The following is an 18306-nucleotide window of genomic DNA, read 5'->3' on the forward strand; positions in this document are numbered from 1 at the left end:
GGCCCATTGGAACAAAAGTGGCAACATGTGTGTGTAGGGTTGAAAGACATAAGATAGGGAGAAAAATTACAGCACAGGAACAGGCCCTTCAACCCTCCAGGCCTGCACCAACTATGCTGTCCGACCCAACTAAAACCCGCTACTCTTCCAAGGAACATATCCCACTATTCCCATTGTATTCATATACTTGTCAAGTCGCCTCTTAAAAGTCATTACCGTAACTGCTTCCACTACCTCCCCCAAGCAACGGTTCCAGAAACCCTGACAGCACTGTTTCATCCTGTTCTTGCCTCACTGAAGTTACTTCTTCACTCTATTTTTCTCCTTGTCCAGTCTCTTTCCATCTACATTCATGATTCTTCTGTTGCCCTACATCATTTCAACAATTTCCAGTTTCTTGAAAATTGTTGAATCCTGGGCCAGTGAGCACTGTAGCATGCCTCAGAAACTCAGACGACGTTTATCATGCACCGAGGTCCAAACCATCAACTCACAAGATGGAGGCTGACAGAGTAAGAAATCAGTAAAGAATTCAGGAGAAATTCCTTTGGCCAGAGAGTATAATGAAAGTGTCGCGCTTGCTACCAAGTCGTCAAGGTGACTAGCAAAAGTGCTTTTTAGAGGTAGCTCGATAATAGCGAAGGTAGAGAAAGGTATAGTCTGTTATGCTGATAGGGTTAGATGCAGTTGGGAGACTCTTGAGAAGTAATGAAAAGAGTTGGGCTATAAATATTAAATGCTGTATTGAGATAGCCAGTTGAATAGCATGTTGAGTCCACTGGTATTCAAGATCATCCAAGGCTACTGGGCACCACTTGGACAATACAGAAAATAGAATCATAGAACCCCTATAGTGCACAAGGAGACCATTTGGCCCATCAAGTCTGCACCGACCACAATCCCATCCAGGCCCAATTCCTGAAATCTTGCATATTTACCCCACTAATCCCGTGCGACACGCCATCAACAGGTCCAGGCAGCAGGTGATCGACGGGGCTGTCCGTCCCGACTGCCTGCCCCTCTACCGCGGATACATTCGCGGCCAGGTGTCCCTGGAGAGCGAGCACGCGGTGTCCGCAGGTGCAGTCAACGCCTTCCATGCCCGCTGGGCACCGCAGGGGCTGGCGTGCGTTATAGACCCCCTCAATCACATTTTGATTTAATGTTTTAAGTTTCCTTTAAACTTTGGTTTCTGTTCGGGCCATCCCCCCGCTTCCTTTTTGGGGGGCTGCCCCTCTTAATTTGTCCCTAAGTTAATTTGAGTTAGTTTTGCTCGTTTGGCTAACAAGAACTACCCCACTAATCCCGTGACAAGAGGAGCAATTTAGCATAACCAACTTAACTGGCATATCTTTGGGCTCACTTAATGGGATAATTTCTTTACTTTACCCTTGGGTTCTTTACTGCATGAACCTCTCCAAGGGGGTCTGGTTTATATGATTTTATGTGGGTTGAGCATCTATACAGAAGGAGCCTAAGGAGAAGAAAACTGAACAATTGGGCAGCAAAAATTCAACAGCGTATCCCCAGTTGCCAGAAAGGGCTGTTTCTGATCAGGGAGCTTTAGGAGATAGAGTGCCAGCCTCAGGATTGCTGCTCTGCTGCCTGGGGTCGGGCCCACCGAGGCTGGGAAGCAGGATGGTTATGGCTATGAGCTGCTCCGTGGACTATCCCCATCGGCCAGAACAGTGTCCGTCCCACCGCCAGCAGGCCTGAGGCCTAGTCCGTTGCTATGGGAATCGCAGCCCCGCCCTTGCTCCGTTGCCCCGGTAACCGGCGAAAATGGCGGATTGTAGCAGCGAGAGAGTGGAGGCGATTTACCGAACTCGAGACCCGGTGAAGAACCTCCGGATCCGGTACCTGGGACTGGGAATGGGAATGGGAAAGGGAAAGGGAAATGAGATTGATGCAGGGTTTTGGGGGGAGGGAGTGGGATTGGTGTAGGGTTCGGCAGGAAGGAGTGAGATTGATGCAGGGTTGGTGGGTGATATTAGTGCAATGTGTTCGGTAAAGGGTGTCCAACAAATGAAATTGGTGTTTCAGTGGGGTACCTGCCCAGCTTTTAAACTCATTTATAAACGGCTGGTTGCTGAGATGGAAAGTGGTTTCCTGCAGGGGGAGAGGTTGTCTTCCTTTGAAGCTGTCCTGTGCAATATTTATTTCTTGAAACTACCCCTTGGTATTTGGAGGGAGTTGTTTATTCCAAAGTCACGCTGCCCAGCCTCCAAGCAGTTGTAGTGCTATTGATGGGTTTACTGAATTAAAGAATTTAAGTCGAAGGTTGACTGAAGGAAGAAATTAAGTGTATTTTTTTTAAAGAGTATGGCTTCAGCGGGTAACCCCGACAGCTGTTTTCACCCGACATATTCTGCAACCAGCAGTTGAACAGGAACAAGATGTCATCGAAATGTCTGCATTTGACGTCCCGACTTCGGAGGGAATAACCTGTAAGCTCCACATTTATACCACATTTTGGGTTGCCTGCTATTTGATCTGCAAATCTTTTTTTTCCCAAAGTGCATTTAATGCAAAATTGCTCACATATTAACCACTACAACTAACAACAGTTTGGTTGAGAATGCATAAATCTGTTTATGATGTGGAGACGCCGGCATTGGACTGGGGTAAGCACAGTAAGAAGTCTCAAACATCAAGTTAAAGTCCAACAGGTTTATTTGAGAGTAAATCCACTAACTTTTGGAATGCTGTTCCTTCGTCAGGTGAGTGGAGAGTTCTAATCAGAAACAGGGCATATAAAGTCACGCACAGTTTACAGAATACTGATTAGAATGTGAGTCTTTGCAGCTAATCTGCTATTCAAGCCTTAAAAGAAGCAGACAGTGTGATTGGAGATAGCATTAAGCATAGGTTAAAGAGATGTGTATTGTCTCCAGACAGGACAGTAAGTGAGATGTTGCAAGTTCAGGCATGTCATGGGGGTTACAGATAGTGTGACATGAACCCAAGATCCTGGTTGAGGCTGTCCTCGTGTGCAGAACTTGGCTATCAGTTTCTGCTTAGTGACTCTGCGCTGTCGTATGTCATGAAGGCTGCCCTGGAGAGCGTTTCCCGAAGATCAGAAGCCGAATGTCCGTGACCGCTGAAGTGTTCGCCAATAGGAAAGGAACAGTCTTGCCTGGTGATTGTCGAGCGGTGTTCATTCATCCATTGTCATAATGAATGCTATCTCCAATTACATTGTCTGCACTTTTAAGACTTGAATAGCTGCAAAGACTCGCATTCTAATCAGTATTCTGTAATCTGTGTGTGTCTTTATATGCCCTGTTTGCGATCAGAACTCTCCACTCACCTGACAAAGGAACAGCATTCCGAAAGCAAGTGGCGTTTATTACCAAATAAATCTGTTGCTTACCTGGTGTTAAGAACGTAAGAACATTAGAAATAGGAGCAGGAGTAGGTCATCTAGCTCTTCAAGCCTGCCCCGCCATTCAATAAGATCATGGCTGATCTGAAGTGGCTCAGTTCCACTTTCCCGCTTTCTCCCCATAACCCTTAATTTCCTTGTCTGTCAAAAACCTATCTACCCGTGTCTTAAATATATTTAGCAAGGTAGCCTCCACCACTTCAACGGGCAGAGAATTCCAGAGATTCACCACCCTTTGAGTGAAGAAGTTCCTCCTCAACTCTGATCTAAACTGCCCCCCCTTTATCTTGAGGCTGTGCCCTCTAGTCCTGCTGTCCTTTCTGAGTGGGAAGAATCTCTCTGCCTCTACCCTATCCATCCCTTTTATTATTTTATACGTCTCTATAAGATTCCCCCCTCATCCTTCTAAACTCCAATGAGTACATACCCAGTCTATTTAGTCCCTCTTCATAGTCTAACCCCCTCATCTCCGGTATCAGCCTAGTGAACCTCCTCTGCACTCCCTCCAAGGCCAAAATATCCTTGCGCAAGTGTGGCGACCAAAACTGCACACGGTATTCCAGCTGCGGCCTCACCAGTGCCCTGTACAGTTGCAGCAAGACCTCCCTGCTTTTATATTCTATCCCCCTTGCTATAAAGGCCAACATCCCATTCGCCGCCTTGATCACCTGCAGACTGGGTTTTTGCGACTCATGCACAAGGACCCCCAAGTCCCTCTGCACCATAGCATGATGCAGCTTTTCGCCCTTTAAATAGTAATCCCTCCTACTATTATTTCTGCCAAAGTGGATAACCTCACACTTGTTAACATTGTACTCCATCTGCCAGATCCTCACCCACTCGCTCAGCCTATCCAGATCCCTCTGCAGACTTTCCACACCCTCCGCACAATTTGCTTTACCACTCATCTTTGTGTCATCAGCAAATTTTGTTACCCTACACTCAGCCCCCTCCTCCAGATCATCTATATAAATGGTAAATAGCTGAGGCCCCAGCACCAATACCTGCGGCACTCCACTAGTCACCAACTGCCAATCAGAATAGCACCCATTGATACCAACTCTCAGCCTCCTATTAGACAACCAATCCTCTATCCACGCTAACACCTTACCCCCAACTCCATGCCCCCTAACCTTCTGAAACAACCTTTTGTGTGGCACCTTATCAAACGCCTTTTGAAAATCGAGAAACACCACATCCACCGGTTCCCCTCTGTCTACCGCACCAGTCACGTCCTCATAGAAATCCAATAAATTCATCAAACACGACTTCCCCTTAACGAATCCGTGCTGCGTCTGCTCCATCAAACCATTCTTTTCTAGGTGCCTTGCTATTTCTTCTTTGATGACGGATTCAAGCATTTTTCCAACTACAGACGTTAAACTAACCGGCCTATAATTCCCTGCCTTTTGCCTGCTACCTTTTTTAAACAGAGGCATAACATTAGCCGTTTTCCAATCTTCCGGCACTTCCCCGGAATCCAGCGAAGTTTGGTAAATAATCACTAAGGCATCTACTATCGACTCTGCCGTTTCCTTCAGAACCCTGGGATGCATTCCATCCGGTCCTGGGGACTTGTCCACCATGAGTCCCGCTAGTCTATCAAGCACTACCTCTCTAGTGAAAGTAATCGCATTCAGGCCCTCAACTCCAACCATCCTTCTATCTTTAATATCCGGCAAACTCATCTCCTCATTTCCTCATCTCCCACCACTAAATCCCCCCTCTCATCCTCTAAGGGTCCAACATTCACTCTAGCCAGCCTCCTCCTCTTTATATATTTGTAAAAACTCTTACTGTCCTTTTTTATATTTGGTGCTAGTTTAGCTTCATAGTCTATCCTTCCTTTCTTTATCAACTTCTTAGTCATATTTTGTTGGTTTTTAAACCTCTCCCAATCTTCTACTCGCCCACTACTTTTAGCCACTCTAAACGCATCAGCTTTTAATTTAACACTCTCCTTTATTTGCTTCGATAACCACAGCTGATTATCCCTTCTCCTACATTACTCCTTTACCTTTGAAATATATTTCTGCCGAGCACCGAGAAAGATCTCCTTAAAGATCCTCCACTGTTCCTCAGCCATCCTACTGACCAATCTGCGTCCCCAATCTACATTTGCCAATTCCCCTCTCATCCTATCGTACTCCCCTCTGTTCAAACAGAGGACACTTGTTCGGGACCCTACTTTCTCATCCTCCATCTGCATCAAAAACTTAACCATACAATGATCACGTACAATGGTGTTGTGAGACTTCTTACTGTGTTTACCCCAGTCCAATGCCAGCATCTCCACATCATGACTTTATTATTATGGACATAGAGTATCAAAGCCAGGAAGTTATGTTAAAATTGTATAGAAAGCTGTTTCAGCCTCAACTAGAGTATTGTGTCCAGTCTGGGCATCACGTTTTAGGACAGATTTGAAGGAATTAGAATGACTGATGAAGTGATTCATGAGTGATTCTAAGGATGAGGAACTTCAGTTAAATTGATAGATTGGAGAAGAGAAGATTTGATAGTATTCAAAATCATGAGAGATTTGGGCAGAGTAGATAGAGGAAAAACTGTTCCCAGTGGTAGAAAGATTGAGAATCAAAGGGCAAAGATTTAAGATAATTGGCAAAAGAAGCAGTGCGCATATGAGGAGAAACTTTTTCACACAGACAATGGTTAGTATCTGCGATAAGAGATGTGTTCCAATCCCTCACCACCCTCTGGGTAAAGAACCTACCCCTGACATCCGTCCTATAACTACCACCCCTTAATTTAAAGCTATGCCCCCTCGTGCTAGCTTTCTCCATCCGAGGAAAAAGGCTATCACTGTCCACCCTATCCAAACCTCTAATCATCTTATATGTTTCAGTAAGGTCCTCTCGCAGCCGCCGCCTTTCTAACGAAAACAACCTCAAATCCCTCAGTCTGTCCTCATAGGACCTCCCCTCCATACCAGGCAACATCCTGGTAAACCTCCTCTGCACCCTTTCCAAAGCCTCCACATCCTTCCTATAATGTGGGGACCAGAACTGCACACAATACTCCAAGTGCGGACGCACCAGAGTTTTGTACAGTTGCAACATGACGCTGCGGCTCCTAAATTCAGTCCCCCTACCAATAAACGCCAAGACACCGTATGCCTTCCTAACAACCCTATCTACTTGATTCCCAGCTTTCAGGGATCTATGTACACATACACCTAGATCCCTCTGTTCATCCACACTATTCAGAGTCCTACCGTTAGCCCTATACTCTACACATCCATTATTCCTGCCAAAGTGAATTACCTCACACTTTTCCGCATTAAACTCCATCCTCCACCTCTCGGCCCAGCTCTGCAACTTGTCCAAGTCTCCCTGTAGACTAAGACACCCTTCCTCACTATCAACCACACCTCCGACTTTGGTGTCATCAGCAAATTTACTAATCCACCCAGCTATACCCTCATCCAGATCATTTATAAAAATTACAAACAACAGTGGCCCCAAAACAGATCCCTGAGGCACACCACTTGTAACTGAACTCCATGTCGAATACTTACCATCAACCGCCAGCCAATTCCTAATCCAATTTCCTAAATCACCCTCAATCCCATACATCTGCAATTTCTGCAGAGGGCTTCCATGGTGAACCTTATCAAACGCCTTACTAAAGTCCATATATACCACGTCAACTGCCTTACCCCCATCCACCTCTTTGGTCACTTTCTCAAAAAACTCAATAAGGTTAGTAAGGCACGACCTACCCTCCACAAAACCATGCTGACTATCTCTAATCATTTCATTACTCTCCAAATAACTATAAATCCTATCCCTAATAATTTTTTCTAAAACCTTGCCCACAACAGAAGTAAGACTCACCAGTCTATAATTCCCGGGGAAGTCTCTGTTCCCCTTCTTAAACAATGGGACAACATTCGCTAACCTCCAATCTTCTGGCACTATACCAGTGACCAACGACGACCTGAAGATCAGAGCCAGAGGCTCTGCAATCTCCTCCCTTGCCTCCCAGAGAATCCTAGGGTAAATTCCAACTGGTTGGCGCAACATCGTGGGCCGAAGGGCCTGTTCTGCGCTGTTATGTTCTATGTTCTATGCTGGAGGCAGTTTCAATTGAAGCATTCAAGAGGGGATTAGGTTATTGTCTGAAAAGGAAGAATATGCAGGATAAGAAAGAAGGTACAGGGATGGCACAAGGTGTCCTCCTGTGTTTTGCTGCACAGCATTTGAGAGATTTTATCCCATCAGTAAGAATTAGGCAACACTATTTCAGGATTTCTATATTTCCCTTCCTTACGGTATTGTCTTCTCAGTCACCCAGGGGCGTACATTGATAGCTCTGCAATATCACTGGGTGCTGGAAGGTGCCAATAAACTTTCTCTTTCCCTGAGGATATGTGCCTGGTTTTCCCTCGCTACTTCCCTACAAAGTTGATGATGCACTAATATGAGGAGTAGCCAGTTTCAGGAGGATTTGAAGCCTATAACATATGCAGCCAGCATAATTCATGATTGTATCCATGCAAGAGTCAGTAGCTTCAAATGAGTTGAAAAGTGAGTGCTTCCAACCATCATGATAAAAAGAGTGGGATAGAAATGAGTGCCACAGTCGGAAGACTCCATCCCAATCAACTCCACACCTCCATGACTACGTCTCTCTATCTAGTGTCTACAGCACGTCTGGCATATTCTTCACTCTGCCATTACCATCAAACCAGTGCTGGACAGAAAGGCCAAACTTGGTTCGATAAAGAGTAAATAAACTTGCCAGAGCAACATCAGATGTACCATTGAATGAGATGGAAACCTGGTGAAGCAATAGCACAGGACTGTATGTATGCTGTTGACAGCTAAACAATCTCATACCCAGTGAGTCAGATGCTTGCCACATCCAATTATGAATGGTGGTGGTAGACAATTATGTTTTTTAGGGTACTGGACCTAAAGAAACACTTCTCAGTTTGGGCTTGATTTGTCTGAAGACAGAGGTTTTCTACAAGCTGCTCTGTCTCCATAAAATCTCTCTGAAAGCTTCAAGACCATTTATATTCATTATGGCAGTATATTCATGGTTACTAATTGTATTTAAGGTTGCATTTAAGTCTATAAGGATTTGCTTATTTGGAACTCAATAAGTGAAAAGTTGGAAATATTTCATTTTTAAATATTCTTAAAGGGTTAATAATTAAATTGCTTCATTGTAGTTATAGTTAAAGTTACAGTTATAGGGTTATGTTTAAACTCTGTCATAAAATAACGTTTGTTTTACTATAAAGGATCCCTATTCCCAGGTTACCTTAGGACACTGGAATTGACCCCAACAATTTTTCTATTTTGACATAAAGGTGAGGATAGGATATTTCGCTCCAGGAGTAATTCCACTGACTAATTAGGGATCCTTTATAGAGATCCTTTTGGAGACCAAAACTGTGTATAATATCAAAGTGTGGCCTCACCAAGACCCTGTATAACTGCAGCAAGACATCCTCACTGCTATGAAGGCCAGTATGTAATTAACTTTCTTCACCACCTGCTGTATGTGCTTGCCAACTTTCAGTGACTGTTCCACCATGACACCCAGGTCACATTGCCCTTTTACTAAACTGCCACCATTCAGATAATCTTCCTGTTTTTGTGACTGAAATGAATGACCTCACATGGACGGATTTTCTTATGAGGAGTGGTTGAGTAGGTTAGGCCTGTATTCATTGGAGTTTAGAAGAATGAGAGGTGGCTTTATTGAGACGTGTAGCATTCTCTGGACTTGACAGGGTAGATGCTGAGAGGTTGTTTCCCCTAGTGGGAGTGCCTGGGACCAGAAGGCATAACCTCAGAGTAATGGATCACCCATTTAAGCCAGAGATGAGGGGGAATTTCTTCTGAAGGTAGTGAATCTGGAATTCTTTACTACAATAGGCTGTAGATTCTGGGTGATTAAGCATGTTTGAGGCTGAGACAGACTGATTTTTAATCAGTAAGGGGATAACACAGGAACGTGGTGTTGAGGATGATCATATCCAATCAGTCATGATCTCATTGAATGGCAGAGCAGACTCATTGGGCCTAATGGCCTACTTCTTATGGAAATTATTTGCGACTACTTCTGTCACATAATTAAAATAATGTAAATTTTTAGATTTTAAGTTGTCAGGGTGAGACTTGCATTCCAGGTTGTTTGGTTGATTTGTTTGAACAATGGACTCAATGGAATGTAAGAAAAAGAAAGGCTTAGTTGGCTGTCCAAGAAGTCTCTTTAATCGTATTCCCCACTTACCATCTCTAATCCCACCACTATTCAAACACACCAGCCTAATTGCTTCTTGAATCCTTTTACTAATTTTTTGCGCTAAGGTATTTCCTCATTATATTCTTATGTCCTGAAGTGCTACTACCCCAGTCTATTACCACAAGTGCTATGGTGTTTTTGCATTTATCGATATCTCTGAAGTACTTTGTTTGGGATGTCTTGTGAAAGATTATGTATTACTGTAAGTCTTTTAATTATTTCCTGTGTGGTGATGTTCCTATCATCCACTCTGTAATGTTCCTTCATTTTATCCTGATTTCATCTTTTTCTCCTTAACCATGGTGAGGTTTTCCATATTTCTCCATGTCTTGCTGAGTTAATTTTCCATTGTTTCCTTATTTATGCTTAGGTACTCCCTTACTTTATCCTTGACTATACTAACACGTTTCCTAATTTCTTCTTCACCTTGCAAGACTGCACAAATATTTGTAACTTCTTCCGTTAATTTTTCAGCTGGTTATCGGATATACGACCAAGAGGAGGTTGTGTTGGGTTGGCAAGAGAAATTATTCAGCCAGGTAACTTGTCTGTCATTCTACAGTAATATCAGAATCTCAGTGACTGATTTAGAAGCATGTCTATTAAAGAGAAAGGATATTCTTTGAGAAAGTAATGCAAATTCCTTCAGTTAACATCTTTGCAATATAGAAGACTAATGGAAGAATGGTGATTGGAAAAGAATACTATAGAATGTCTTTTATTTTAGTTTGAAATTGACCTGTTCAGGAATGAACATGCCTGCCAGAGTCCCCTAGACTTTCAATACCACAAGGAGATTCTGTCTCTGGAGGAAACTGAAGCAAGAAAGAACTTCAGAATCTTCACCTATACTGACTTTGATCGATACACCAGCATGGAAGAGGTACTAAAACTCAATAATCCCTTTTTTATATATTAAAACAATTCAGCAAAGGATGGATCAAATCAAATAGTTAAAGTGGGCACGTTGATCTTTCAGTTACTTGAAGCTCTGAACAACTTCGGGAGTCTCATGCAGCCAGATAGTATTGTGCTCATTGTATTGATCATTAACATCTGATAGTGTCCATTTCTGTACTGTATATAATGCACGGTAGCACAGTGGTTAGCACTGCTGCTTCACAGCTCCAGGGACCTGGATTCGATTACCACCTTGGGTCACTGTCTGTATGGAGTTTGCACATTCTCCTCTTCTGCATGAGTTTCCTCCCACAATCCAAAGATGTGCGGGTTAACTTGATTGGCCATGCTAAAACTTGCCCCTTAGTGTTCTGAGATCCTAGATTAGAGAGTGAAAATGAAGTGATATGGAGGTAGGGCCTCGGGATTGTGGCCAGTGCAGACTCAATGGGCCAAATGACCTCTTTCTGCACAATAGCATTTCTATGATTTTCATGATATTGAATATAAAAAAAATTATAGGTTTTGAGAAAAGGAGAATCAGAAGTATGAATTCAAATCCTACTTGTGATCTGGTGGGCTATACTATTGTTTAACTGAAGAAGGCAACTGTGCTGTTGTAGGAGTGGGAGGCATCTCCAGACTAAGCTAAAGGTTTCATTGTAGTTGGTCAATTTGCTGGTAGATAATGCTTTTTGAGTTATGGTGAGTCATATAACTAGGGCAGCAGAGAGAGCTTTAACCTAAGTAATAGGGGGAGGAATCATAGGGTAAATAAAGGGAAAGGACAAGATAATAAAGCAAAACTTCATCGCAGTGTTAATGTAAGCCTACTTATGACACTAATAAATATATCTTAAACTTAAAAGGCTGTAAGTTTAATGATGATTGGGGTGTGGCAGGAAGTACAGAACATACAAACCTAAGAGTGCGCCAACAGTTAAAGCCAGAGTTTGCAAAAATAGAAAAACAAACTTAAGGCTGTGTACCTGAGCACATGGTAGTATTTGTAACAAAACGGATGAATTGCCAGCACAAATAGACATAAGCATGTTTGATCTGATAGCCATTACAGAGACGTGGCTGCAAGGTGACCAATACTGTGACCTAAGCATCATGGGTACTTGACATTTCAGAAGGATAGAAAGCTAGAAAAAGTTGGGAGGTTTCCAATTTAACCATAACTGAAAAGAATTGTGTAATGATACTGTTGTTATTTTTCCGTATTTTGTTTCAAAGGTGGGGCTGCTTTAAGAGGAGGTGTATACAAAACAAAAATCAAATACTCACCATAATTTTTTAAGTTAGGAAAAGGCATTAAAATTCCCAGAGGGACTTGTTAATTTTTTAACTGCTATGAAGTTTGTGACCAGTTGTTGAATAAGATCATGCAGGACCTGATATGAAATGGCAACCAGCTTTGCAAGAGTTAAATAAATACAACTCCTATTGCAGTCAGTTTTAGAAATCAAAGAATCCTACAGTGCCAAAGCAAGCTATTTGGCCCATCAACTTTGCACTGGCCCTCCGATGCACCCAGAGCCCATCCCCATAATTCCACGTATTTTCCCCACTAACTTTCCCTAACATACACATCATGGGACACTAAGGGACAATTTAGCATGGCTAATCCACCTATCCTGTAAATATTTCAATATTTAACCAGGTTTTCCAATTGTTGGGGTACCAGATCAGAAACCCCAAGGTATATTCTGAAGCTAGACTAGACCCCAAACATTTTTTTGTTTTGGCATGAGTGAGGATAAGATGCGTCACATCAGGTGTGATTCTAGTGACAAACCAGGAAACTTCTATCAAAACAAACTTTATTTGATTATAGTTCAATTATAATAAATGAATTAGCTTAATTTTAAACAATTGAACAACACTTAAACATGATGAGACACAATTCTTAACTGCTAACCTATCACTAAGTTCCAATCAAGCAATATTTCTCTTATAGACTTAAATTCCCTTTTAAAATTAGTTACCAAAACACAGGTATACTTGCGTTGATGTAGGTTACTGGGCTTGGAGTTTTCAGAAGCCTTTGGAGAGAGAGTGAGTGAGAAAGTGACAATGCTTCCTCTGGCAGCCCAGACAGCAACCGCTTGAATTCTAAGATGAGAGTGAAACTGTTTTGTTCCTGCAATCTTAGCTCCTCCTACTAACCATATGACTCTTTCTCTGTCAATCAACTGAATCAAAACTCATATGACAGCATAACTAGTCTAAAATCCCAGGAGAACTTAAATAAACAAAAGGTCCATTAAGTAATCCGTTCCTAGCTAAAATCAATTTAGTAGCCTGCAATCTTAGCATCTGCAGCACTTTTAGTAGACAAATTGACTCTTGTAACAAAACAGCCCCACCTTAAAAACAAAATATAGAAAAATAGCACAGTATCATCATACAATTCTTTCCAGTTGTAGTTTAATTGAAATCTCATTGTAATGAAGAAGTAAAATGTGGTACAATGCCTCACAACACATAGCCAAGTTTAGTCTGATAGCTGTTTATCACCTCAACATTAGTATTATTAATTTCCAGCAACTGGATTGATTCCCACATGTGCAGATTAATCGTCTTTTCTTTTTGCCTTATATTACATGCTTCAGACTTTGTAATAATTCCTTCAGTTCAGGTCTCGGCTACAGTCAGTACCTGAGGCAGGCTCGGCACTTTACAAAACAATGTCTGTGTTTGTGTGATCATAATAGGTTTGGAGGAGCTGTGCCAGCTTCTCACCCACCTTGGTCCTGACCACCCAATGTGTCTATGAACATTTTGCAGTTGCATTGAGCACAACCCAGGTATCGGTTGTACAAGCTGGCACATGAACCACATTGTAGCAGATTGAGAAACCTTTGACTTCTGATGAAACTTGAGGCAAGGAGCTCTGAATCCTTAGTGTTTGCAATGAGTTGTTTTCCTGCAGGGCGCAGTGGACATTGTGGCGAGTCTGTGATAAAAGATGGTGCTGGACAGTGAATCTTTTCTTTGGTGGATCCCTCTGGGGCTTCTACATCATTTTTTAAAAATTGGAGCCTGGAACAGCTCTCAGTGCTCCAATTGTGGTTTGCATTTCAATTCTGTCCCTCTAGAAATGATTTCCAGTGCTTGGTTTACATTTGTGGCCTCATTAAACTAGGTTATTATGCTTATTGATATGTGTTTCTCTAATACCCAGATTCTGTTCCTTAATCTTATTTAGAACCTCCTCTTCATTTTCAAAATGTATTACCACATACTTGTATACGTTGAAATTCATTTGCCAATTGCATGACAATTTAGCAAGTTTATTAATATTTTCCTCCATTTTGTCACAGTCCTCTTCAGAATTAACTGCCCAACTGTGCTAAATCTTGAGTTCAAACTGTTTCTGTAAGTTGTGATCAACAGTAGTCCCAGTGCTGTCTGTTGTGGAGCCCCACTTCTCACCATTTAACACACTGAATACAACACGTTTAACCTTTGCTCTGGGTTTTCTGTTTCGTAATCAGCTTGCTATCCATTCTGCTACTTGTCTTCAGATCTTAGATAAAAGCCTACTGTTTAGTACCAAGTCAAAGGCACTTTGGAAATCCAAATGAATCAAGTTTATTGTATTCCTCTTGCCAACTCTGTCTGTTACTTGTTCAAATAATTCAAAACCTTCATTTGTGAATCTGCTGACAGCTCTTTAATATATTTTTTGTCCTTGATGTTTTTCCATTGTAATTTGATTATTTTTTCTATTATTGATCCTAAGCTAATTCATGTCTAGTTCAATGACTTGTTTTATCTCCATTTTTATTTTAAGAATTACATTAATGGTATACCAAGGCTAAGACCTTACGTTATACATTTTTATGGAAGATAGATTTATATGCAGCTTGCCAAATCCCAAAATTTTAAAAAGTGCCAATGATCTTTTAAAATGACAAAAACCATGTGTGGCTCGTTCCCTAATGTGAAGAAAGGAACGTACAAGAGAAAATAACAGGTCAGTTAAAATGGCCATCAGCTATCTGAAGATGTTTAATTCAAGGGCAGCTGTCAGGGAGAGCCGGAGAGATCGGTTCCATGCTGACTCCTGATGTGTCTATGAATTATGAGCAGACCAAGGCTGCCATCCTAAATACCTACAAATTAGCCCTAGAAGTGTATCACAGTTGAAAAACTCCTAAGAAGCTCACTCACACCTACATCGAGTACGAATGGTTGGAGCAAATTGCAATTGACCGATGGGTAAACTCCCTAAGAATCTCAGGAAACTATGTGGGATTGCATGAGCTGGTATTGTTCTATTAATTCAAAAATTGTTTGTCCTTCAACCTGTGCATGCATTTGGAGGAGCGGAGAATCCTTGTAGCCAGGGAGGCAGCAATCCCAGCAAACAGCTGTAATCTCACCTATAGATCTGAAAACCTGGCCAGGGCCTTTCCACATTATTCCCATGCACGTTGGGAAGATAAACAGGATGATCTGGGTAGGGAAGCCTCCCACCCAATAAAGAAAATATGAAGGAGGGTTTGAGAAGCTCTGGAAGAAGAACCCCTGCTGTATTCCTATTACAATAAAATATGGCACTCCAGATCCGAGTACTGGAGATTGTGAGGAAAACCCATTGGCATAATTGGGCTTCATATGAACAGTCCCCTGAAAGGTGCCCCAATGGGTAAGAGCAAAGCAAGTGGAACCTCTTGCTACAGAAACTTATCCCTTTTGAGGGCATGACTCTGTGTGTGTCTGAGCTGGACAAACTTCCAGAGAACTTCCACTATTTTGCCCTTTTGGGATCCTGTCTCAAAATATGAGCGTGTCCAATGGACTGCCTTCAGGATGCAGGGGCCACTTAATCCTTAATGTTGGAGGAAAATTTAAACCTACCCAACCTACTGACTCCTCTCTGAAGGCAGTAGCACTGATCAATGGTGTGTGAGGAGGGTCTGTGTTTGAACCTCTCTGTAAGGTTTCTCTTGTAAATATCGAGCCAAAGTAATATTTTGGAAATCCAAAGATATTAATACAATATAAAAAACATAAAGATACTCTTTAATATTTCTGACGTTTTGCTGTCATTACCAATGAATTTATTTCGTGCATCTCTCCTTAAACTCTCTCTTGATTTTTCTGTGGTTTTATGTGCCTGTAGGATGTTACTCTTTAATATTCCTAGTCAATTTAATTTCTTTAGTTTTTTGATTCCCTATTTTTTCTTCATTTTTCTTCTTTAACTTTGTCATCTTTGGCTTTGTTTACAATGTATTTAGAGCCACGAAATACTGACAGTGCAGAAAGAGAGCATTCAGCCCATCAAGTCTGCACCGACTCTCTGAAAGAGCATCTTACTCAGGCCCTCCCCTTCACCTACCCCCATAACCCCATGCATTTACCATGGCTAATCCACCTAACCTGTACATTTTTGGACTGTGAAGGGGAAACTGGAGCATCTGGAAGAAATCCACGCAAGCATGGAGAGAACATGCTGGAATCGAACCCTAGTGCCTTGAGGCAGCAGTGCTCACCATTGTGCCGCCATTAGAATATACCTTTTTTCTGTCATTTACAATTTTGCTTTTATTTCTTTATTCATTCATTATGTTTTATTGCTGACTAGTTTATTCTTGCTTTTTAGTGGGATATGTTTATACTAAATTCTGTATTGATCATTTTTGATCTGTTGCTTTGTCAGCAGTTTTCAGTTTATTTTCTTAGTTTCATTTCCATTTGTAGCTAAAATTTTGTGCAATTATTAATTATGTCTTTCACTCATTGTCACAGATTTTCCTTGTCCACCTTTTTCGTTCACCTCAAGCCCAGAGCTGAATGGCCAACCCTTGCTTTTATTTCCTGTTTTCTGCTATTAGATGCTCTGTGATGTGGTTCTTTCAGCATGCTTGGTTCTCCTTATTTTTATATTTCAACCCATATAGACTCCTAACCTTTTGTTGGTTATGTGCCTATTTTCTGTTGCCATTATGTTTATTTTAACTAGTCTATCTAATCAGCAGGCCCTGCCACCTTCTTACTTCCCTATTTTTTCTAATTATGTTAGTATTTGCAATATTTAGTTGCCTGTCCTTTTCTTCATAATGCCTTGTATTGTGATTCCACGCTACAGATTCTTGCCTCCAGTTGGCCCATTTTCTTTTGGATGCTGTCTACATCACCTATACTGGCAGTTTAACTGGTGTATAATAAACCATAGCATCCCTACAATGCAGAAGGAAGCCATTCGGTTCATCAAGTCTGCACTAACAATACTTTCACCTTGGCCCTATCCCCGTAACCCTACATATTTTGCCCTGCCACTCCCTCTAACCTGCGCATCCTGGAACATTAAGGGGCAATTTAGCGTGGCCAATGTAGCTAACCCATCCATCTTTGGAATGTGGGAGGAAACTGGAGCATCCAGAGGAAACCCATGCAGACCTGAGGAGAATGTGCAACCTCCACACACAGTGACCCAACAGTTGTTCCTTTTAACTTTATTTTTGACAGTTCTTTGATGCTTCTGTTTCATAAGTGATTTGTTCCCTGACTGTTTATTTCACCCTTGTTCCTGATCTAGATCTGACAGTTACTTTCATCTCCTGTTCATTGTGTCATCAGACTTATGTTTTTTCACCAATTCCTCTTCTCTTTCCCACCACCCCACTGAAAAAAGTTTCCTAATGTCACAATCTGTCATATTGATAGAAACATCCTCTTTAAAAAATGAAGTTAACCACTAAATATACTGCTCAAATAACTGATTTAAGTCTTTTTGTTGGAAAGATGATACAATATTCTGACTTTAACGCATAGGAAGACGAGCATAGTGCTTCATCCCTTTGTACATAGAAAAAACAGTTTTTCAATTTCTTTATTCAAGTGTCTATTTTCAATGTGTGAACCTACACTGTGCAGGTCAATAGGCTATTTATCCGGTCAAGATCAATACTTTTCTAGCCCTACATTCATGCTTACCTTCCAGCAGAAGGTGCTGGTTGATTTGTCTCTAGTGTCTCTCATCTATTCCCAAGTCACCTTTTGCCTTTCCAATAATCTCCCTGTATCACGTAATGTGTTTGCCTGAGAAGAGTAAAGCTGGTGACCCATTAAAAATTCTGTGAATGACATCTGCTATAGGGTTGTGTGAATGCTAGACCGTTGAAGCTGTGCCGGTTGTTGGTAGTCAACATACTTCCTGTTTTCCAGTACTCTCGGACAATGACCACATCATCGAAGGAGACTCCCTCGTACCTGGTTCAGAGGATGTCACATGTTCGGCGCAGGAGACAAGAGCGCAGAATTACGTAAGGCATAGGTGTGGTGGTAGGTGGCAAGTATATAGTTGAAAAGCTGGTATGTTGAGTTTTTTTGTTATAAACAAAGATACGATTTAAGTATTGCCTAAAATATTAAGCAGCTTGTGCCAGCTCTGTAAACTGCACAGCATTTTGTTTAAATAGCTTTTGAACTTTTATTCATGTCTTTACGTTAGTGCTGGGAGTAGTTTCCAATTAAGGGCATCCTGTGCTTGATCCTGGTACAGCTCCTACACAGCTAACTTCAAACTGAGGAGAATATTTCTTGCGGCACTGTTGCTTCTTTACTTTTGAAATAACTAATCTGTTTTGGTTTTCCCATTTCCTTTCTCTTTCTGCTGTCTCATGTTTGTTGTATGGTTAATGGTGGACATCCTTAATGTATAAGTTTACATATAGAGCATTGGCAAACTATTTAACCTTGGGCAGTTTTACAACTGAGCC

General features: G+C 41.7%; 1 protein-coding gene across 2 annotated transcripts in view; it reads left to right on the forward strand.

Moving 5' to 3' along the window:
* Positions 1 to 1766: 1766 nt before the first annotated feature.
* Positions 1767 to 18306, forward strand: part of mks1 (MKS transition zone complex subunit 1) — a 61733-nt gene continuing 45193 nt past the window's right edge. For both annotated transcript variants that reach the window (XR_013889315.1, XM_080211103.1), the window contains exons 1-5: positions 1767 to 1856; positions 2320 to 2447; positions 10142 to 10206; positions 10395 to 10550; positions 17753 to 17850. Coding sequence is in view for 1 of the 2 variants with exons in the window: in XM_080211103.1 (XP_080067229.1) it covers positions 1783 to 1856; positions 2320 to 2447; positions 10142 to 10206; positions 10395 to 10550; positions 17753 to 17850 (521 nt within the window). In the remaining variant the exon portion in view is untranslated. The remainder of the gene's footprint in view (positions 1857 to 2319; positions 2448 to 10141; positions 10207 to 10394; positions 10551 to 17752; positions 17851 to 18306) is intronic.

Source organism: Carcharhinus amblyrhynchos, chromosome 23, assembly GCF_965287045.1.
Source record: "Carcharhinus amblyrhynchos chromosome 23, sCarAmb.v2.hapA, whole genome shotgun sequence".
NCBI lineage: Eukaryota > Metazoa > Chordata > Chondrichthyes > Carcharhiniformes > Carcharhinidae > Carcharhinus > Carcharhinus amblyrhynchos.